Consider the following 23,293-nt stretch of genomic DNA (forward strand, 5'->3'; position numbering starts at 1 on the left):
AGGCTGTCCGAGCAACTTGACTGGTCCTCAGCCCCCTCAAGTACAAAGCAGGGGTGAGAAATGTAAAATAAAAGATACAAGAAATTATACAATAATACGGGGCACTTCCCATGACAGGAGCAACAAAAACACCAAGAAGGGATTGACAACAGTGACTCTTGCCTGCACTAAGAAAAATTTATTGGAAAGCTGAACATACACACAAAAGGGGACCCGAAAAATCTACGAAATTATTTTTAACATATCTCAGTAGCACACATAAAAATAAAATGTTCATGCTGTTGTACATTGCACGAGGTTTCGTGCAGCTGCAAGTGTGTAGATCAAAATGAACAAGGTGATCGCTCTCTCTTAGAGATGGCAATGATTAAGAGACTCATTTCCGGAGTCAAGTCGAGTTGTAGCTACAATCCAGTTATTTTTATGTCTTATAGAATAAATGAAGTTTTTGTTTTGCAATTACGCCACACTACGTATACTATTTAAAGCATTTTAGGTTTCTTATCTAGAGCGGGCATTCAAACGAAATCTATATAGGTTCTAGGCTCTTACCACGCGGGAACGATGAAAGAGCATTGTACTTGGTGATTCATATGGCGCGTTATAGATCTGCCCTATATTTATTTTGTATTCAATTAACGCGCGGTAGGTTTGAAAATGTAGTTTTCCCCAACACCAAATGGCAATAGTACAGTGTGAGTGAAAAAATGAATTATAAAACAACTTAATTCTCCTGGAAAGGAGGTTTCTAATGCCTTCAAGTACACCGGTAATTTGAGCTCTTTTTTGTTAGTAAGTGGTTAACGTGATTTTACCCCAACACGTCGTGGAAAAATATAACACCTAGACAATTGAAATAATATGCCTCCTCCTACAACATGAATTTAGGATTATGTAATGGTGTGTTGGAATGTGCTTGCACAGAATTACCTACACAGAATTAGAGACTGACAATTGTTTAGTGTTTTCATCGTAGCATAACATTTATCTATGATCTTATTACCATCGTTGCCAGAAAATATATACAGTATCATCCACATATATGAAAATCATGACTGTAGGGGAAATATTAACAATATCGTTAAGATAAACGTTGAAGAGCGGTGGCCCTAATATGCTACCCTGTGGCACACCAGAAATTACAGGCTGAGTCTTCGAGCGCATTTCGTTTATCTGCACCACTTATATGCGATATGGTAAATATAATTTTGAAAGCAATAAGGCCTCTTCATGAATGCCATCGTAGTTCAGTTTTTCTAGCACAATTTTATGATTTACCGAGCCAAACGCCTTTGAAAAATCCGCGAGCACCCCAGCGCCAATCATTGGGCGCCGAAATAGTTACTGCATTTTTTACAAAGAGGTTCCGCCGTCCAGCCGTAAGCTGGACGGCGAGACCAAGGGGCGGGGACATTGCCACCCGCCGCGATTGGTCAGCGTCGCGCGTGACGTCACCGCCGATGCTCTCTATACCGTCAGGCTGCGATGTCCCGGATCCATGGACCCGCGGTTCAGCTTAAGGCCCCAGGTGTCTAATCTCCAAAATGCTCCCGATATAAGTGATAAGCGCTATTCTCGCCTCTATTAGCTCGATAATGGCGCATATATCACGGCAGTTTTATTAGAGCTGCTTCGAGAGTTTGGATATTCGTTCCCTCCAAATCGCTGATATTGTTGGCCAAGAGTAGTTGAACGACGGCCCCTACTGCGGCAAGCATCAGTGTATTTTTCTTTGGAGGCTTGGGGGGCTGCAAAAAAAAAAAAAAATGCAAATAAAGGTTCACATTAGTTAAGTATTACAATGAGCCAATGGGAAATGCGCTGGCTTACTTTTCGTTCCTTGGGCTGTTCTTTGCACTGTTGTTTGAGTTTGGCGTTATATTTCGGACAGGAATACGTTTCCGCAAAAAATGGATCAAGCTTCATTTGAAGGTTTAACCTGTATAATACAAAAAAAAACCTTTACAACTTTTAAAACAGTGCGGCGAGAAAAAGAAAGTATTACAATAGTTCAGCTCAGACGAGCTTTCTAGATTGGTTTGCATTCGTCTATGATGCCGAGAGTAAATTTTCACGTTCTGTAGCCTGCAATGCGCCGGGAAATTTCCTTCCGTATTCAACACTAGTGGCACCACGTTATGTTTAAAGAAAGAACAGGCTTCACATGAATGGAGACTTTTTGGGCACCTTGCAGTAGAAGAACTTTTAAGTTATAAACGAAAACGCAATCCCTACGGCATATACTTGATGTCTGAAACAGCAAATTATATCGTTGAAATTATCCTTAGCCTCCTTTTACTCGATCTGCGTTGCTTTTATAAAGTTAGCCTTTTTTGTAATTCGTGCCTTTATGCAAGGCCAGTGACAACGTTCTTACCGTTTTTCTCTTTCTTTCGCAGAAAACCGATGTCCAGCTCCTTTGCAGTACCGCTGTGACAAATGAAATGCAGTGTTGCTGCACTAAAAATTCCACAAGCCATTTGTTCCGTTGGTTTCATCCGCTAACTGATAGGTTTGCAGAAGATAGAACGTCCTTCAACGGTACTTGGAAACAATTACCTTACTGTTTGCACATCACTACACAAGTACCCTTCCACAGATGTGCCGTGCCTCAAACTAAAAAAAAAACGGTGCTTTAGACTTTTGACGTTGAATCTTGGCAGCGCTATTGAGGGCTTCTACACTGGACGCATTTTCATGTAAATTTTTGTCTTTAACCGAAAAGGGTGTCCCGGGAGAGGGGGACTAAACCTTTTCAAGTCGGCATGTGCTGACTGGTGGTGTTTTCTAAGTGAATACATGGCCGTAATTTGGAGAAAACGAGCCATTAAACAGGAAATCTGATTGCTGGTTGCATCCTCTATAGTTGAAACCGGGCATCATGTTAGGGGCCATGCTAAAACTTTTAGGGCGTTAGCGGCCTTCCAACCCGACTCTGAACGTAATGAACTGTAAAAAAGGTACACTTGAAAAATTTATATTAAGTCTTGTAGTTTATTATATACCTACTCAACAGCAACCAGCTATGAGCAACAAAATATATGCAAGATTGTTCTCTAATATCATTAGAGCACCTATCAAATTCAACTTGTTTTGTTTCTTGTGCGAGTACCTTTCAAAGTCTCTTTAGAAAGGAAAGCTAGGGAAAACATACCACATGAACTGCGCAACAAAAACCTACATTGCTTTATATATATGATCATACCACTGAACATGGAAAAGTAAAAGGCAAGAAAGCAATATATGGCCATTGAGTGGGTCGTTCTTAATGTACATCATATTCATACTAAGAATGAACGGATATCTTAAATTGGCTAAACTATGTCTATTTCCCATGGATTCTAAAATGTTCATACCTGTCCAAAAGTCGCGAAGAATAGTTGCTCAGGTGTCAGTGCCTTATGGATAGGGAGAGTATACTCAACGTTTGTGTCATTAAGAACACTCTTGTACGCCTGAGAAAGACATTAAATAAAATCATAAATAAAGCAACAGGGTGTTCAAGACATTCTAAAAAAAAAAAAAGCGAAAAATAACGCACTCGGAAAATAAAGATAAACATGCTAAGGCTGAATTGAGAAAATGATTACAGTAAACTTCTATCAGTGCAGACTTTATTGCAGAAATTCCCCTTTACAAAATATATATCATTACTTATATCACTTTAGGTGTCTCTCCATGACTTCACTGCTTCAAAAACAAATAAATATTTGGTGACACCAAACATTCTTTACCCACTTCAGCAGTTATTTGCCATATATAATCCAGGATTAGTTATGAAAAACAAGATCATGTCGTATACTATGCCTCTAGGCTAATTAAATTGCACGTTGACTAAATTATTGGTGTTAAGAAAGGTTATTACATGAAGGTAGGGGGATTTGATATAACCTCAGACACATTGTTACTTTTTAATCTGACTTCTAACATTCCGGTCCTTCGCAATTCAACCAACGGATAAAAGGAAGCTTATTGTTGTAGGGTGATAAGAAAAATGTAGTGTAACATTGTGAGCTCCTTTAGCCAACTCTATATTACTGTGGCTTGTGACACAATTTATTTGGTTATAGCCTGTACAAAAATAATAAGCGTCAATAGTAAACCCGAGAAAAATAAATAATAAAAATGGAAAGAACAACAAAGTTTCTATAAGGCTTCGTTGTTCTGTTCGTTTTCATATATTATTCTTTTGTTTCGGGTTTACGATAGATATCTTTAAAAAAAGGCCGTCGGCATTTTTTTCTCTGTCTACAAAAATAATACCCACCTTGAAGGCCAAGTGCGACGCTACGTAGGCCGCAAATGAAAGTTCTTCCATCTTTACTTCCACCTAAGCAGAAAGCAATGAAATGTTTCACTTTATTCACCTTAATTTATCAAACTGTCAAATCCCAGAGGGATAAACTTCTAAGTACTCACAAATACCCACGATTGGTAATGTACTCAGCGTTACTTTGAGATATCCCGTGTCACCAGTGGCATATTAAATCAGGAAAAGGGACCAGTTGAAAAATCACTTAACAACAGGTTTTGTCCGGAATATTTCGACATTATTCGACAATAATCAAAAGAAAGGCACTCCTGCAATCTACCCCCCAAACTTCCTTATGAACGTGATGCGTTCGGCGCGTTTGCTTCTGCGTTGAATACAATGCTGTTCACAAGTTGAACGGTGCAAGATGCGGCCCGGGCGCGACTTCAAGGAGCATAGATGGTGCGGACTTCGCAAAACCAAAGATGGCCGCTGTGGATGGCCCATCAGCCAGTGGCCCTTCCAATGCCCCCCCCCCCCCCCCCCCCCCACCCAAACTGAGATGGCACCAGAGCCAGAAAAAACATTAATCCTCGCTACCGCGGAACGTAGAACGGAACGAGCCGCGTATGAGAGTTACTGTAGTCGGCGCTCCAATTGCCACACTGGTGCAAACATATCACTTACTGGAGATTCGGTATTCGAGGTCTGCTAAAGAAAAAAATACCAAGTTCCGAACATCAGTGTAAACTTGCAGGTAGCGTCAGAATCTGTGAGATTGCGAATCTTCCACAGCAAGAAACGAACGCAACGGTTTGTGTATCTGCTGGTAGTACCAGTACCAATAATCATATGTAGAAATTTCGTCGTGGCTGATGGCATTACGGTAGATTTTGCTTGGGAAACGATGCTGTGCTCACGCCATTTACCTTACGGAAGGACTGCGTTCCTGCAGACGCAATTTCGTTAAACTTTTCTGAACAGGTTTTTTTTTTTTTTTTTTTTTTTTTTGCTCCCATACAGTGTTAACAAGGCGGTGGAAGGTGTCCCGCAGCAGCTTCCAGAAGCAGCACCTTCAGAACCTGCCAGATTTCTTCTCGTCGATGTTCACGAAATAACTTCGGAAAACTGCTCTCCTATGGCACCGAATGGAAACCAAGGATGCACATCCTCGGAGGTGCAATGCAAGACCCATACATGCTGGCAAGCGACAACTTCTTGGTGTGGCGCTCACAGAAATGATCGACACAAGCGCAATATGTGAATTAAAAAGCCCATGAGCTTCGCCCGAGCTCTTGCTCTAAATGAAGGACCAGGCTTTGTGTTGATTGCAGGCGCCTAAAGGGAAGTGTCAGTCAGAGGCAGTTACCTATTCCCCAGTATTTTATCAGTAATTTACGCCCTACGACTTTGGAAACGCAACTGTTTTCACAACCCCCCGATTCCAGCCGCGGATTTCTTTAAATAGAAGTTCTTCCGGCTGATATACAAAAGACTGCATTCGTTTGCCACAGAGGGTTGTTTGAATTCACTCGCATTCCCTTCGGTTTGTCCAACTATACCGCCAGCTCTCAGCGCATAACGGACGTTGTCCTCGGCGACGTGAAGTAAGAGTAGGTGATGACGTGCATGGATGACCTACTTGTGCTTTCACGAACATTCGAGGAGCACCTCGTGCACCTTCGCATTATACTCGAACGAATGCTTCAGGCGGTCCTTACCATTCATGCAGATAAAGTTCAGTTAGCCTCGCCAAGAATCAACCTTGGCTTTGTTTTCGATAATGGCACGCTGGGCCCAAATGAGGATGCCTTGTGCGCAATAACGAACTACTCATCCCCTCACGACATTAAAAGCCTAAAAAATAACTCTGGATGATTACGTTATATAAATATTTCATTCCGCAATGTGACAAAATAACGGAACCTGTAAAACAGTTGCTTCAGAACAAAACACAAAAACAAAAAAACACGAAATAGTGTTGGAAGCGACAGCAACAAACCACATTTGAGAATGTCTTTCAGAAGCAGTGACTGAAAACTCGTGTTTAAACTGTTCGACTTGAGCCGTCCGTTCATACTGCAGAGCAACACAAGCTGTTACTTACTAAAGGCGGTTCTATTGCAGGAACATGACAGCGTTCTTCGTCACGTAGCCTGCGCCAGTCATGCGCTCAACGGAGCTGAAACGAAACGACTCAATAACTGAAAAAGAGTGTCTGGCAATTATTTTTGCGCTGAAGATGCTTGACATATACGTTGACGGCGCTTCATTTCGCATACAAACTGACCACATGACTCTTTCGTGGTTCAAAGGGCTTCAAAACCCTGCAGGACGGCTCTTTCGATGTGCTCTTTCGCTGCAGCGCTACAAATACACTATCGAGTACAAGTGTGGAGTGACTAAGCACGCTGCAGAAGCGTTGTCCAGTGCTAGACGTATCGGGCAGGAAATGTAGGTGGGTCCCGACTTGGTCGCACTGGCCAATGCAGCGCCCGTCACACCGGATTGGCGGTGGGGAACCGTCGTGAGCAGGGAGGAGCTCCGGGCGGTCTAGCTGTGCGATAGACTTTGTAAGAAAGGGATACACCGGTTGGCAGAAGAAAGCGCTGCCGACGCCTGGATTTCAAACTTGGGCTCATACTTGCTGAGCACCGAAGACATCTTGCTGAGGTACATCCCCCATGCGGACGATGGGTCCTGTGGCCCGCCATTCCGGACTATAATGCCTCATAAACTGAGTAAGTCACTCATAAGATGTATGCATGATTAGGCCCTGGCAGGCCACAGCTGTAGGAGCAAAACTTACGAAACGTTGTCCCAAAGTGCAACGTGGCCAGGCATGAGGCAGGATGCAATAACTTACCTACGTAGCTGCACGATATGTCAGAAGGCGAAACCACGAGGGGGCCAACAATCACATTTAATGCAGTCGGTCGAAAGCAAGTAACCCTGCAGTGTGCTGCCTGTGTCACTGTCAGTCCCTTTCCCCATAGTCCACGCGGCAATCAATATTTGCTAGTAATGACCGACCACTTCACGGAGTGCGTCGAACTGTTTCCTTTGCGCAGGCTATACTCTAGAAAACTCTGCAACTGTCTTCTTGAGACGTTCGCGCGCTTCGATTTGCCGCAACGCTCACTGCAGATAACGTCTTGTTTTGTTATTAAGGTGTTCGTGGATGGATGAGTGCAATGCACTGGATGCACGGCACAGACAGACTTCTCTGTAGTATCCGTCACGGAGACAGTCAACCGTAGCTGGCAGTTGATTCTTGTAGCACATATAGAGTGACACAAAAACTGGGACGCAAAACTGCCAGAAATAGAATTCGCTACCCGCACGCGCACGCGTGTTTAAATCTGCCCGACTTGAACCGTTCCTTCATCGTGGAGACCAACGCAAGCGGTTATTGACTAGAAGCTGTTCTATTGCAGGAACATGACAGAGCTTACCAGAACTGAACCAAACGACTCAACCGAAAAAGAATGTCCGGCGAGTTTTTTTTTTTTTTTTTTTTGCGCTAAAGGAGTCAACCGTAACCGTCAACAGTCAACCGTAACCGGCAGTTGATGCTTGTAGCACATATAGAGTGACACAAATACTAGGAATAAAAATTGGCCGAAATGGCATTCGCTACCCGCGCGCGCGCACGCGTGTTTAAATCTGCCCAATTTGAACCTTCCGTTCATCGTGGAGACCGACGCAAGCGGTTGTTGACTAAGAGCGGTTCTATGCGGACGGCAAGTTCGTCTGCTTCAGGGTGTAAGATAGACAGGTGGGGAAACGAGAGCCAAATGAGCAACCGGCAAGAACGCGGCCTTCGAAAAAAGCGAAAGGAAATACCCTGAAAGGTACGTCCTTTCTCTTGAGGTGAAGGATTTCACTCTACAGTTGCGAATGTCCAGGCGTCGTTTAAGAAATGTAGCTTCGCGGTAAAAATGACGCTCTCCGATAAAGGTGACATTTTAGAGAGTCACTGTGAGTGCCCTCGCGGGGTTGCAAAGTGCAACCACACGGTGGCTACCGCGCTTTACGCGGCTCTAAATGGACTGTCCAAGACGGACCTTCCACTGCAGCGACTGCAACGCCCCAAGAGCACCATGCCGCGGCAGGTCGCTCGCTCAGATAAGAAGTAAACACCATGTTCATCGCTATGTTAAAACGTTTAGTTGCACGAGTTTCGTGAATGGTACCTCGCGTTTAATGAGTTGTTCTAAGATAATCAGCTGAAGACAGATGACAGCCGATGTAGTGGCTGTAAATAAACAAATGCGGCTGTGCGATCGGTACTATGAGCACATCAAAGCCCAAAATTGCTCGAGCGCTGCTTGGTGTTACAACTTTCTCGCTCGACTAAAAAGCTGTTGTCAATTAGTGTATTGGGGTATGTATGTGTGGCGTAAACCCAAGTGGCAAAAGTTTGAAAACTGGAAGAGAATCCGAGCAAAATCGATCCAGCTACCCGAGCGGCGTCGAACGTATCGCGGAAGTTATGTCGTAGACTCGTTGACACCAAGAAGTAATTATTGTTAGAATGCAATTAAATGCATAGGTGCAAGCGAGCTGGACAAGAATGACGAAAATAATCACTGGAGAAGGGGAACAAGAAGGACAAAGGTAAAGCACAAATCTTTTTCGAAGGCCGCGTTCTCGCCGGCGAAAAAGCGGTGAATTTCCGACGTACCGCTCGAGTTATTTCGTCTGCCCTCTCTAAAAGGCGAAGTCGAGCTCGCTTGACTTTCGAAAGTCGCAGGAAAGGTAAGACAGACGCAGACGACGTTGCGAGCAGACGACGTTGCAAAGGAGCAGACGACGCTCAGATAAGGGGATCAGCCAATCAGGTCTCGGCGTTCTGACGTCACCGCTACCCCCTGCCCAAGAGGCAGACGAACTTGCCCTCCGCATTGCAGGAACATGACATACTGAATCAAGCGACTCAACCCAAAAAAAGTCGGACTAGGTTGTTCCCATGCAAAATCGTCCGTGGTCATTTGATTACGCAATAAGTACAGGTGACTGTTTAAAAAAAATCATAACTCTTACAGGTTTTGTGTTTCCGTAACGACACTGTGAGTCCATTGATTTTCCATCCGAAATAAATCGTGCTCCTGTAACAGACGTCCCATTTCCATCCCAATCTGAAAATGAGTACATTTCTTTCAGCAGTTATTTTTAGTCGTGCACCCCAGCGAACGTTAACCTTTGTGCAGTGCTTAAAAAATTGTGGAATTTGCATATTTTTATATAAATTCTTAACTTTCAACGGTATAAAAATTTCTTCTTTTTCATTGCCTTTTGTCAAACCCCTTTTTTGCTATTCTTTCTGGTTCTGAGTGTCAATTTAAAATGATTGCTTATTTAATTTTTATCGTTTGAATATAATTTACAATCTAAACACTTACTTTATTTAAAGAAAGTTAATGCCCAAAAAGCTCGAATCACAAACAGGTTTTGCTCCGAGAAACATTTGGTAAATTTAATTCAATATAGAAGTATAAATTCCGGCTAGCTTCCTCGCGGTTTCGAGTGTTGGCAGCATCTGGTATCCGGGCTTAAAAAAAGCGAGCCCAATAATCTAGACAAAAGTTACCTTGGAATTAGGGCAGCCACTTTAAATATTACCCGGCCACTACATACGATATAAAATTAAAAAGATATGCGATTTTATTAAACACGTTATGGCTACGTTGTGTAAACAATTTATGATATGATAGACATATTTATCTGGTCGACTGTAGCTTCTCTAATTTCATCTTTCACTCTGCGATCACTGGAGCACAATCATTTTCATGCACGTTCCAAACATGTAGCTGGGTTATGCGGCGAAAGAATTATTTGTCACCATGGAGCTTCTCTGCCTCTCTCTCTATCTTTCTCTCTTCTTCCCTCTCTTTCTTTTTCTCCTTCTTTTATTCGATCTCTTCTACTTATCACTTATTTGCAGAAAATGCGGTTGTGCATTGTATTATTCTAAAACACTCACACTAATTCTCGAAAAAAAAATCGTCAACCTTAACCAGAACTATTCTGTTTCTCCCTTTCAGAAGTTTCCATGCTTAAATTTCGTAGTCATTGAGAAAACTTAATATTTTAATCCCTACCAGCCTTTTTGACCTATTTTTTGCTCGCAAAATGTTCACCAATAACTGACATAAATAAAACCAAACATTATTCCTTTATTTCAATGGTATAGGATTCAGTTGGCGTTTTTTTTTAATAAACTAGCTATGTTTATTGATCACACTGACAAGGCTTAAACTCACAGAAACAGCAACATTTAAAGACACTATTGCGTTTTATACTGTTCATTTCGTACGATAAATTATTTTATAGTTTAATAATTTTGTCATATTTTAAAACTCCACCCCTCAGGGATTCTGTCCAAAATTGGCCTATAACATTATGGCACGCAAACGTATAGTAAGTTTAGATCATGTGTTAAAAGCATCAGCATCTCAATATTATTTCTTGTAACGATGTATAGTGTGAGGTCCATTATTGTGACAATAGCAGATTTTTTGCTAGTGTGCATTTTTTCGGTTGCTACGAAAAAATTTATATAAATAAATTCTTACATGTCGCCTCTGCAGTCCGGGCAAGATGGAATGCTAATGTAGCTCCAAGTCCTCCATATATGTATGATCTGAAAAGTATAATGTGGAAATAACATTTAGTTCACATATTTTTAGCATGTCATCATAATTTTAAGATATGTCACTGGTATCAAATTAGAAAATGATATATCATATAAAAATTACATTTCTTATATCTGCTTCCAGCTTAGTGTTTCAGCTTATTCTGGCATATTGCGGCTATGAAGCATTGTAGCGATATTGGTTTCACGCGAGGTATTGAATATAATTTTGCGTTTATACTTTAAGCAGTCTTCCGTCCAATTGCAAGTCCACATCCTGCCCCCCCCCCCTCCCCCCCCCCCCCCCCCCGGTTTGTAAGTGTAAAACAAATAATATATACATATGTTTACCAAGTATATACAATTACTTGACATTCGCTTGAAATCCCAGAAGCAACGTTGTCAAAGGAGCGTGAGCTTTTTAAGGGGCTTAATATTGTTGTGTCTAACAGTGTGACAAGACAGACTAATATAAATTCACGTCCTAATACAGACTTAAGCAAACACATTGCTGTAGCAGAAAGTTGCAAAACGTTTCTCGTTGCCCCAAGCTATGAAAGTAAATGTATGCATTACTTTGGTATACTTTCTTCAGAGAGCCGCCCTTGAAGCGCAGCTGCTTGAAATACTGAAGTGGAAAGCAAAGCGTTAATACTCATGCAGCACGGCACCTTAAACATGGCGGGAAATTAAGCATAATACGCTAGGGCACAAAGTGAAGGTTTCATACGTAATGTGTTTCTGTGGCCGTCGTAGTAACCATGGGTCAAGAAAGGTCCAAAACGATAACTGTAAAGAAAAATACTATCTTTTATTTAAAGTAGGCAGATGAGTATTTGACGAAGTGACGCTATTTGGCGAGAATGACAGCTACATTTGTAAAGAAGATACCTATATTTTAGTGCTTTCATATGACTGACCAAACCCTTCGGGCGCTAAACTTATCGCAAATTGTGTAAAGCATTTACATTAGTTTATCATTGTGTCATATGAAGCCACATATATTTTATCCGTACTGCGCCGTATACGTAACTTTGATAAAACACCCTGTCTTAGAATTGAAATTAACAGCACTTCAGAATGAGACTTCCAGCATTTTTTTTTTCCCAAATGATTTCTTCTGGTAAAACCCTAGCAACTAAAGGAGTTCGGCGGCCACCCTCCGTACCCGCCTATAACAAGTTGTACGCAGGGACTTTAGAAAGGAAATTTTTTTTTAAGTAGTTGGTGGGAGGGAAGGATCTTCAATCTTCAAGCTCAACATGGAAGCCGTCCTAATTTGTTTTTATCCACACTGAACTCTGAACACACAAGCTGCAGCCCATTCAATCTTTTTGGCAGTCAAGCAAATTATTCACGGGAATAATCTGTACCTATTCGAACTCTAGCCTCGTAGTACACAATGTGATAACTATGCATTATGATCCGTCGCTCTGACAATCAAAATGAGCTCGTAGCCATATATTCATTAATTCTCATGTTAATTTCACTCACTACGCGTACTAGTATTAAAGCTGCAAATAGAATTCGGAATAAAGAGCAATTTGTTAATATTAAGCACAGTTCATCTTTCATAACTGCAATTTCTACGCGTGTCACAGGTCCCAGTCAAACCCGAAATAAAGCAAAACGGTAGACGTGATTAACACAAATTTTGCTTATATGGAAACACTAATATTCTATAACTAAAGCTAGAGTCTATATAATATGTAAGTTACATAGAAAATATATAAAAACCGAGGTGATCTGGTGTATTCTAATCGTATTTAACCTTTGAATAAGAGGCTTTATTTTTTGGTTTAACACCCGCTTCAGGCGGGGCGACTTTTTCCAGCAACTCGACGCCGCAGCACCACCAACAGGGGCCGCCCGCGTTCGCACGCAGCACTCGAACTGCTACAAATTGTCATAATTGTCATAAAATTACATTTTCTTGCACTATTTAGACATACAGTTACGCGCTATAAATGTGTTTTTATATATTTAATTTAAAACTAAAAACTCATCTTTCTCAGACGGTTTATTCCTAAAAACGATAAATTTAAGAGCAGAACCAGGTCTTTAGTTATCATCATAACCGCCATGGGGTGCCACATGAACTATGACATCCCTGATTGGCTGCTGTCGCCTCAAACGTCACCAAGTGGTCCGAGTTTCTCGTACGTTTTTAACCGGACGCCACCAGAGCAATTCGTGTCGCAGCGCTATGATGTAAGGAAAACTAGGGAAAAACTCGCCAACAACGCAGAAATTGCTGGGAAAGTGCTCCGTCTGAGGTGAATCTTAATCTCGAAACAAAACATAAAAGTCGAAGAAACAGAACGGGACAGGACGACATCTCAACGACGTCCTGTCCCGTTCTGTTTCTTCGACTTTTATGTTTTTTTCTACCCCAGTCTCAGGTATATTCAACATGGTTAACATCCACCAGCTCGCCTGCACCCTTACTATTGTATCTTAATCTCGGGTTTAATTTGTGTGTGTAATATGCAAGACCTTAATAATTTTATTTTAAACTATTTAACAAAAAACCTATTTGCAATTTCTCGTTCTGTTGTCCAAGCGGTACCTGCAACAATTCGAGTTCGAGAATTTTATTACTAATTAGGGTCAGTCCTACTAGAAACTACTTATTAACTAAAACATTACTGACGTTGCAACAAGCGAGTGTGAGAGAGTGAAATTGTGTTTGTTCATGTGCATTCCTTCATACTACGACACAAATTTAATGGCTTCATTATTAAAACTATTACGTCACCAGTGCGCATTCATTCCTGAACCTTATAAGGTTACGACACTGTCAGGTAAAATTCAAGACAATTTGAAGGATGTGAAGTTTTTAACTTCTCGGTAAAATTCAAGTATCGTGAATATTGTTGGTAACTTAAATCGGTTCGTGCGTTCATGATTTATTTTATATCACGCATGCCTAAGTTTGTGTTTTTTTATATATTTTAAGAAGTGTTTTAACATACTAATTTTATGCCAAGCGCTTATATTTATGTATTTCTGCTACCACTAGCACCTGTGGGATTCTGCATCCGTTACTTTTCTCTTTAAGTAAACAAATGGAAATACAAATTTAAGATATGAATAACATAGTTTTATATATTTCTTAGATAGTTTTTTTCCAGTATTTACTTAATCTTATTGAAGCGAAAGCTTCCTTCGCGACCATCCCGTAATCAAAGATAAAATAATTATTACATAACAATAAAGTAATAACCCTGGATAAATACATTCCTTCGCCCCATTGACAAAGGAGCTCATTTCAATGTATATATATGTATATATATATATATATTACTTGTAAAATACAGGTACGTGACAAAACGCATCATTTTCATTTGTGCCATTAAAAATAATTGTTTAAACGAGCCACTTACTCGTACTTAGATTCCCTCTTACGCAACATTTTCAAAACGTTCAATTCTTCGTTCTTATGAAGCTCATAATATATTTCAATGAATGGTATGTCTTGCTGGAAGCTCTTTTTATTCACCTTGACAAAAAGAAATGGTTAAACTGAAGTTTTAAAAAATTTTAGGCATATAGATAACTGATTATGACTGATTAGTTAACACATTAGTAGATATGCATTAGGAAACCAAAGACTGCACGAAGGCGGACGAAGGACGAGTTAAACACAAAGTGCTAACTGACAACTGATTTTTTTTTTGTTAGAATTACATCGCGGCTGTTTTATTTTTTTGTCACTGTAATAAAGAAAAAAAGTTCAGTCAACGCTTCAGCTCGTGTACCTCTCGTCCCTTCTTCGTCTTTGCGCTGTTTTAGTTCTGTATTCATACTAAAATAAATATCGTTAGCTTGCTCTCATGATTTTTACCAACTTGGCAAGCTCAGTGGCTGGATATTTGATGTAGGTACTCAATAAAAATAAACATTTATATGCAACAAGGTGTCACTAAAAAAACTAGAACATCGAACCTAACTCGCCAGCATCATCATAACTCGTTATTCCGTTATACCAGGGGTCTCCAAACCCCGGCCCGCAGACCAGATCCAGACCGCGGAGGTCTTCTGACCGGCTCTTATCTGGCGTCGGTCCTTCCAGTCAAGTCCGACCAATGGCCCGCTTCCAGCAGGTCGGCTTCTACCGGCGCAAAAACAAGCGCGCCCAAAAAACGGCGCTGAAACGAGCACCAACCACCTGAACGAAGATACGCACTAAGGATGAGAGACAGTTGTCTATCGTAATGCTTGTCCTTACGTCATAATATTTTTTAAACATGTCATCAACAACTTTACCATTATTAGCCCCCTGCTTTATATCTATGCGACTACGTAGGTTAAAGTTTCTTTGCTGCGTTACAATTTTTCTTCGGTTTAGTGTCCTGCGTTCCGTTAATTGCATATTGTCAGCATCAGTTCTGTAATTCTCATCATATTCTACCCCGTGTAAATATGCTAAAGTTCTTATTCGGTTTGATTTATATCTGGTGAGTTTTCAGAGTTTCAATTATTGCTTAATGTAATATTACAAGATATTGAATTTAAAGATACAGTATAACTATTAATACGCCTTAGATTGTATGTTTTTTTTATTTTATGCTAAGAATTAATGTTTTATTGAGATTCTTATCTAGGAATACGTATTAAATATTTATTGTTTATTTACGGCCCCCGAGATACCGACAGATCCCCGATCCGGTTCCTTTACCAAAACGTTTGAAAACCATCCCTTAGACAGACCAAGAGCAATTAGAGAATAACTATAATTTTCGATTGTGCTTTCGCCTAGTCCGTAAAGCGTGCCTAGAAGTTTCGATTCACCAAAAGGACGCGGAGAAGCGCTCTTTGCGATCAAGAGAGACGACCATCAAATCACAAAGCCAAGAAAAAGCTTTTTTTCAAAACATGCAATCTCAGCACCACATATAACGGTCCAGAAATGACATGCTTATTATCACGGCATAAAGATAGCATTTTAGGCAGAAATCTCTACACATTTAGCAAGGAATATTTTATTCGGTCTACGTCACTTGGCTCTCCGTGTGGCCTGTTGATCGGTTTCCAGGATTGCCCAACAAATCGAGCCAGTCTGTCCCCTCATCTAGAGTTTCTGTATAGACTCCCTGGGAGCTAGAGTTGCGCGCTCATCCCCATAGCGCCGGCTTTCCTGCACGGCCCGGGGTTCTGGTCGTTACGTGACTGAATTTGGCGATTTGCGATTCCTCTCCTTCTTTTCTGAAGAACAGGAAAGGAGGAGGAGGCAAAATCAGAGGAAACAAACGACGGGCGCGTGCAACGTCTGCGAAGTGGCCGTATCGGTTGCTTTCCTGTACCGCACTTGGATTTTGCTCTTTACGTTATGGGATCTCGGTGAATAGCGGTGCGGTGGCACGTAAAAACGAGACACGCAATTCTGGCCACTGGGTGTAGCCAACACCCCTTAGAAGAGAAGTCCGTAGCGCTCCGAGTGGTTACGTCACAATGTCGGAGAGGGAAGTCCATAGCGCACCTAAGTGAGAAGAAGTTTCTGGCATCGGACGTGAAAAAAGCGTTCCTTGTCGAGCGGCGCGGGGTGTTCGTGAGCGTTTACCCAACATTAATATATGTTTTAAAAGCGCAGTATTGTACAATTTATTATATATATATAATATAAACATAATATACAACGCGCTACCAAGGTTGAAAGTACCAATTTCATATTTATGATTATCCCGGTAACCGCGGGACTACGTGCAATCCCGCAAATCCCCACACTTTTCGAAGGAACCGGTCCGCTTCGACGTTTTCTTCCCTCGTACGGGCTCCGATTCTGGTAAATTTACGTTGTGTGTGAGCTGCTGACTGTCTGAAAAGGAACGCTGAGACTTTCAGAAGGGAAGGGAACCGAAAAAAAATCCTGTCATCACCGCAGGAAGTGCACGTGAGCAAGAGAGGGTTGACGACGTTAAGCCTCCCACCTGCTGCCGCCGCTCTCGCGTGTATGTGTGCGTGGTTCTTTTGACCCTTCCCGTCGTTTCTTGGTCGTCAGCACAGTCCCGGGTAGTCTTCTTGTGTTCGCTTGATACAACGGCATTTACGTGGATTCGCGGAACAAGACCTGCTACGGTTTGAGTGACATGTGTGGCAACTAGCCAACGATGACACTGGTCGATTATCGATAGACCTCTCTTTCGACAGAGAGAGACTTAAAGTTCGTGTTCAGATGTTTTTGTCACGGATATTGTGGGACGCATGGATACGGTCGACAGGTGAGAAACAACTTATTTATGGGCTTTCTTGGTCGTGTGGGACGCGAGTAAAGTGCAGCAGTCGGGTTGTTTGTTTTTTTTTGTTTCGTTTTTTTTTTGTGATAGAAGGGCATCTTATTCGTCGTTATTAGTTTGCAATTGCGTCGACATAAATATGCGTGGTAATATTCTAGTTTTCACTGGAAGGTGAATAACAAGTTTGAGTGATTATACGAAGTGCGTTCTTTGTGCTTATGTGTTTATTTATACTGTTATTTTATTGCCTTTACCGCTTTTATACTAGAATCTTAACTGTATTAAGGTAATAGTATTTTGTATACAAAATAAGATATTTTTTCTAAGGCAGTTCGAGCCCATAGGGAGAAGTAAATTATTTGACTCTAAATAGTAAGTTTAGTAGCCCTGCCACACGAAAAAGTCAATACATTTTCATTTATCGATATGGGACTTAATCAGCTCGCAGTCTTGAGTGATTATACGAGAGTCGCAAGCTGATTTGTCGACCCCGTAATGTCATTCGGTCGAAATTCTATTACTTTTGCCATGTGGCCAGGGTATGATGCAAGAACTCAGTGACTGCACGCGATAACATCGCTTACATGACCGTGAGAAACACTTGTCTAGCCGTGTCCGCTTTGACTACGTCTACCTGATTTTTACCTGTGATCTGTTTTGCTGTCTCCAATCAGTGCGTGTCTCGCCATCTTGTCTAAGTATTTCTGTGTAAAATATGCATTCCTACAGCAAAAATTGCGTGACTCAATGTTTTCTCTTTTACGCCTACCTCGTACCATTTCATACCAATTATTTAGCGGTGTAATATTTTATCCGTGTAATAAAGTGTTTCTTAGACCCGTTGCTATGTGCAGCTTTCATTTTAGGTAATAAGACGCGCGTGTGTGACTAAAAACGTGTTACGACGGCCGATCCACTCGCGTTGCCTTCGCTTCGACGCGCGCCCCCGATGGCCTTCCTTCGTGACGTCACGAGAAGAGCGGTACGGCCTTCTCTTCTAGGAGGTGTTGGTGCGGCGATGAGGGCGCTAGAAAAGAGAAAAGTGAAGAAAAGGCGGAAGAGCGCTGAAGGAGCGAGAAAGGAAGGGAGGAGCAAAGAGGAAACGACCGCCATTTTGACGCAACACGCTTTCTGCGTAGACGCACGACGCGTTGCCTCAACAGGCCTCTACGCAGAAAGCGTGTTGCGTCGTCTGCTACGGGCCGACTGCTTTTACAGCGCAGCTCTGAAGGCCGACCCCCATAGGGCGTATTCTCGACGAATTTACGCGCGTTTCAGCGGCCATAATCACGGCATTTGGCGGGCGCTTTTTTCACAGAGGAAAGAGGGGTTAGTCGACAAACCACAAACGGCGCGTTTTGTCGGCGTCCACTCGGCGTTTGGTGCAGAAAAGCGCGACTCGGCCCGACTCCCGTTTTTCATGAAACGAGGCAAAATGTAAATCGGCTGCTACACTATCGCTTTATACTCAAGGGGACAGAAATAACTATATGTTAATCAGCAACGAAAGCCCAATTTGCTACCGCTTGTCTCGAAAAAGTACATACCTTGACATCGCAAGGTTGCTAACAAGCCCCGGCAAAAGGACGGCCGAGGTCTCTGCTCGAAAACCTTCCTTTTTAATATTTTTTCATACCGCCCGCCACATGGACGGTCTTTTCTTCTCTTTCTATTGTTTTTCACTCGTTCGAAATAGATATAGCGATTTCGTATAGTTCGCCGATAAACCGGCGAACGCGACAAGCGAGCACCCGTTTCGGCCGTTGAATCAAGCGAGCCGGCAGGTCGCAAAGCTAGTCAAGCCAATCCTCGAGCTATTTCCGGTGATTAACTCGCGAGCTCATTGGCCGGCACCACGCCGTACGCTTCCTTTGGGGTGCGAGTGACGCTGCACATGCAGCGGCTGCACTGCGGCTCACGAGGCTGACGGAAGTAGTTTTGTTTTTCTATAAACTTTCCGCGACCGATTAATCAAGATCTTCGACCGATAAAAGCAATCGGCAGCGTCGAATAAACGTTTAGTCTGTCGGCAACCAGACACGCTGTCCATTGCTTTTTTCTTCAGCGTTGGCTTCATTGGCGACGAGAAGACCGAACACAACGCCTTAAACCGGTCATCTCACCCCGCACCCCACACACGATGGCCTTCGTGGTTCCTCAGTTTAACGAAACCACAGATAAGTGAACCTCCTATTTTACGCGTCTGAAAGCGTTCTTCGAGGGAAATACGGAGAGCCGACGGGGTGATGAAGCGAGCGTTGCTAGTGTCAACCCTGAGTACGAAGACAATTGAAGTTTCGGAAGCGTGCAGCTCATCGACCGCGGTCAATAATATCACGTAGCCGAAGTCGTGGAGCGGTTACGTACTTTCTACGCACCAAAACTGAACGAAATTGCCAAGAGCTTCAAGTTTTTCATAAAGGATCAGAAGCCAGAGGAGTCCGTACAGGAATATTACGTTGCGCTTCGCCACCTAGCACAGACCTGAAACTTCGGCGACACTCGCGAACGTCTACTCCGTGATTACATTGTCTGCGGAATCACAAACGCAGATGTGAGGAAACTGTTGCTTACTAAAAAAGTCCTAACCTTGCAAGCGGCCGAAGGCATGCATGTCTTCGGCCGCTTGTAAGGTTAAGACGCTTTTAGTGACCAACAGCGCTGCGAGCGCCATGGCGCTCGCTGCGGAAGCCGCTACTGTAAACATTGCGGCCATGAAGCCGACGCCGGAGTCGGATGTCAACGCGGTGACACAAGGTCCACATCACCGAGCGCCACTTGTTCAAAGCTCCCGCAAGAACACGACTCTCGTCTGCTCACGCTGTGGGAACTCGTCGCACGACGCATAATTGTGCAAGTTCAAGAGAGTTTCATGTCATCCCTGTGGACAAATTGGGCACATTGTTCGATGCTGTTGAGACCGGATGATTCTCAAGAAACGGGGGCGCGACCTTCAGAAAAACTATAAAGCTTCTGAATGAACGTTATTGAAGGAAGTGATACCTTATCAGACAAGGAAGGAAGCTTGTTTACGCTCCAATGCTCCCATGCCAGGTCAGACAATTTGATTGGTTTAGTGGAACCGGTGATGCGGAAGTTTGTTTGGGCCGGGGAGCCACCCAAACTGTTGGTAGACACAGGGTTTCCCGTGAGCGCAGTACCAGACGACGTCGATCACAAGTACCGAAACTCGTTTCTGAAGCTTTACAAGACACCGGTTCGGTTGTCGTGTTTCTTTGGAACATTGCCCGTGTTGGGAGAGTTGAACATGCGCTTGGATGTACCAAGACAGGATGACAGAGGGCACTCTTACTGTGTTTAGCTGCTCGGGCCCTTTGTTTTGCCGGGACCTGATTAGAGACATGAACGCTCGCGGAGTTCCTGTCTTCAGTCTTTCAGCCGTCAGTACGCATGCTCCGGCCTCAGGTACTGCAGCACCAACGGACGATCTGAACCTACCACAGCTACTCAGGGAATTTGTGGATTTGTTCGAGCCCGGACATGGGACAGTGCACGACACACCGGTGAGTCTGATCGTATGCCCAGACGCTCAAGCCCATAGTTTTGTTTAACCCGAGACTGGGGTATTTCGGAAAAGGGACGAGAAGAAAAGAGGCCACAAGGAGGCGGATTAAACAAAACTATGATTAACTTCCACCAGCTCAAGCCCAGTTCGCTAAAGCAAGGCCTGTGCCCTACGCGCTGCGCATTAAAGTATCCAGCGAGTTGGATCGATTTGTGGCCGAAGGCGTGTTGTCTGTGGTGCCCCATTCTGCTTCAGCTGTCCCGATTGTGCCGCTGGTTAAGAAGGGTGGTGATTTCAGAATCTGTGGGGCACAACACACTGTAATTTTCAGTTTTTTGTATTCAGTTTAGACAGACGCCAAGCACGAATAAATTCACTTGTGGATATCTCTATCTTGTGAGTCTCATAAAGTTCATTATAAAGTCAAGAGTAGATAAGCCATTAAAATATATGTTTCGAAAAATTAAACTAGATAAAGTTCTACTCGAACGAGGAAATACGTTTGCATATCTACAACATTTATCAAAGGGTTCTTCTAACTCATTTTATGACCGCACATTCGCTTCATATCCTCTCCTATAGCTGAAGAGTTCATAAAGCATAGTAGTTTTCAGCTTTTTTTTTTTCAGAAGTATTTTTATAGTACTTTTTTATTCAACGGTGCGTCCCGCTGGCCAACCTAGCCTGTCAATTAAAGTGTATATAATCAACGTGTATCTTTCATAAACAATAAAACTACTAAAATATATTTCGAATCTACTTTTCGAAGTGTTTGATGAAAGTATATATTTGGCACACTTTCAGTAGATTACATATTACCAAGTGCTACGCAGCACCCCTTGGTAGCAAAATAAAGGAATGAAATAAATACAAGGATAATTTGTAATGGGAGATAACCAAGTGCGTCGTCGCAAGCTCGACCTAACTAAGACATTACGATTCCCACAATCATAGAGAACTCTTTTCTAAATAAAAACCCTTCTTTTATGTGGCGTATAACGCTTTTGTACACTGGAGCTGTTTGTCTAGCCGATCAGCTTTAACTTCTTGGCCCAACAAGTTGCAATAACGATAAAATATTACAGCAACAAATCATATCTTACTTCAATCGATTGCTCTGCATAAGGCACAAATAAGCAGCCTCGTACGATTTTAGAATGTAATTAAACATTACATATTGCGGTGCAGGCAATAATTAATCTTCGTGTCAAAGTTCACGTTGCAGTCGACATTCACATCTAGTAATATATTCCAATAGCCAGAATATTTGCGGCTTATAGGACCGTCCTCGACGCAGACAACTGATTCAATAAAATGTCAACAAAATACGAGACATCTGTTTACTTAAAAAATTGCATTTTCAATTTTATGCATATTAAGAAAACTGCCCGCAAGACGTACACACAGAGAAATCTTGCGCGAATACATTCCCGCGAATTACTTGGGAGAGCCAATCTCTCCTTTTAAATGATGTAGCTTGGCAAACGTCGACGCTGGAAATATATTTAGACCTAAACAGCACTCTGTGCCGGGTCATTGAACCAGCCTACATGATTCCCAGTGCACCAACTCAAACTGCGCTTACAGCGTCAACTGTGTACTGGGCTTGCTGCACTCGACGAGTGTCGTGTTGCCTAAAATGAATGGAGCTGCGCGTTTATTGTAGGTGTGTCGTTGGCGCCGGGTGAGGGCAAGTACAGAGGTGATACCCTCGCCCTTTCGCTGATAACAGTCGCTGTTGAAGCACAGCGCCTTCGGCGAATCGCGATTGCGCTAGGGGTCATGTGATCGCCGTCCTCGCCTCATGCTCTTTCTCGCCTTTGCTCACTAGTTCCCCCGGCGTTCTAAGCCTTTGCGCGCAAAAATGTAGAGGTCAAAAAACACGCCGGATCAAACAGCGGCTGCTCGACGGCGTAAACGCTCCTGTGCAAGAGAACGTTGTCGATGTGTAGGCGCCGATAGTCTAACCCTGGGTGTTAGGATGTAGCGCATTCGACGTCAAGATTAAGCTGTGCGTGAACGTAAAGTGACACGTAGGAGAGAACGTTACCGAGGGAAGACTGGACACGCTGGTGCTATAAGCACTTTGTGCAGCGCGTCCGCGAGAACGAGTGAGGTGCGAGCTATTCCGCGTGTGGTCGGTTGTGGTTTACGCGAGACACAGCGCGACGCAACATCATCGAAAGCTCGAGTCAGTCAAGACGAAATACCATAGAGATGTCGTGCCAGCTGACGCTGTCCATTTGAATCGGGTCGCGTGATCGTCCGCGAAACTTTTAGGTCTAAACATACATATATATAAATTTGTACTTCCCCGAACACCCACCATAGATTAGCTACTTCATGTTTTACACGGGAAAGTAAACTTACTGGATTTTGTAGAGAGCACGATTAGGAATAGTATTGTTCCAAGCAGAGTAGAAACGTAACTGCAATTTGATTATCAAAAAAAATCAAAATTACACGATATCGTTTGATCCTTCACTAAATTTGGCTGCTCAAGCCGGTCCAGATGACTCTCGGAAATTGTCACCTGAAGGCAGCATTCTCAAAATGCCACCCTCTTGAAAGCGTGCACCAAAAAGGAGCAGCACTTAGTAATATAGCTTTTGGGTTCAGAGGGAGAGAAGCCCGCGGTTATT

General features: G+C 42.8%; 1 protein-coding gene across 1 annotated transcript in view; it reads right to left on the reverse strand.

The window, feature by feature from the left end:
• Positions 1 to 1,607: 1,607 nt before the first annotated feature.
• LOC115323886 (neprilysin-11-like) overlaps positions 1,608 to 23,293 on the reverse strand; it is a 78,887-nt gene continuing 57,201 nt past the window's right edge. Inside the window, exons 10-19 of the mRNA XM_040214771.1 lie at positions 14,276 to 14,391; positions 11,620 to 11,678; positions 11,466 to 11,517; positions 10,831 to 10,898; positions 9,299 to 9,393; positions 4,268 to 4,330; positions 3,357 to 3,455; positions 2,378 to 2,430; positions 1,831 to 1,939; positions 1,608 to 1,748 (exon numbers count right to left, since the gene is read on the reverse strand). Of these exons, the coding sequence (XP_040070705.1) occupies positions 1,608 to 1,748; positions 1,831 to 1,939; positions 2,378 to 2,430; positions 3,357 to 3,455; positions 4,268 to 4,330; positions 9,299 to 9,393; positions 10,831 to 10,898; positions 11,466 to 11,517; positions 11,620 to 11,678; positions 14,276 to 14,391 (855 nt within the window). The remainder of the gene's footprint in view (positions 1,749 to 1,830; positions 1,940 to 2,377; positions 2,431 to 3,356; positions 3,456 to 4,267; positions 4,331 to 9,298; positions 9,394 to 10,830; positions 10,899 to 11,465; positions 11,518 to 11,619; positions 11,679 to 14,275; positions 14,392 to 23,293) is intronic.

The sequence above is a fragment of the Ixodes scapularis genome, unplaced genomic scaffold, assembly GCF_016920785.2.
Source record: "Ixodes scapularis isolate PalLabHiFi unplaced genomic scaffold, ASM1692078v2 PGA_scaffold1__304_contigs__length_218370807, whole genome shotgun sequence".
Taxonomy (NCBI): domain Eukaryota; kingdom Metazoa; phylum Arthropoda; class Arachnida; order Ixodida; family Ixodidae; genus Ixodes; species Ixodes scapularis.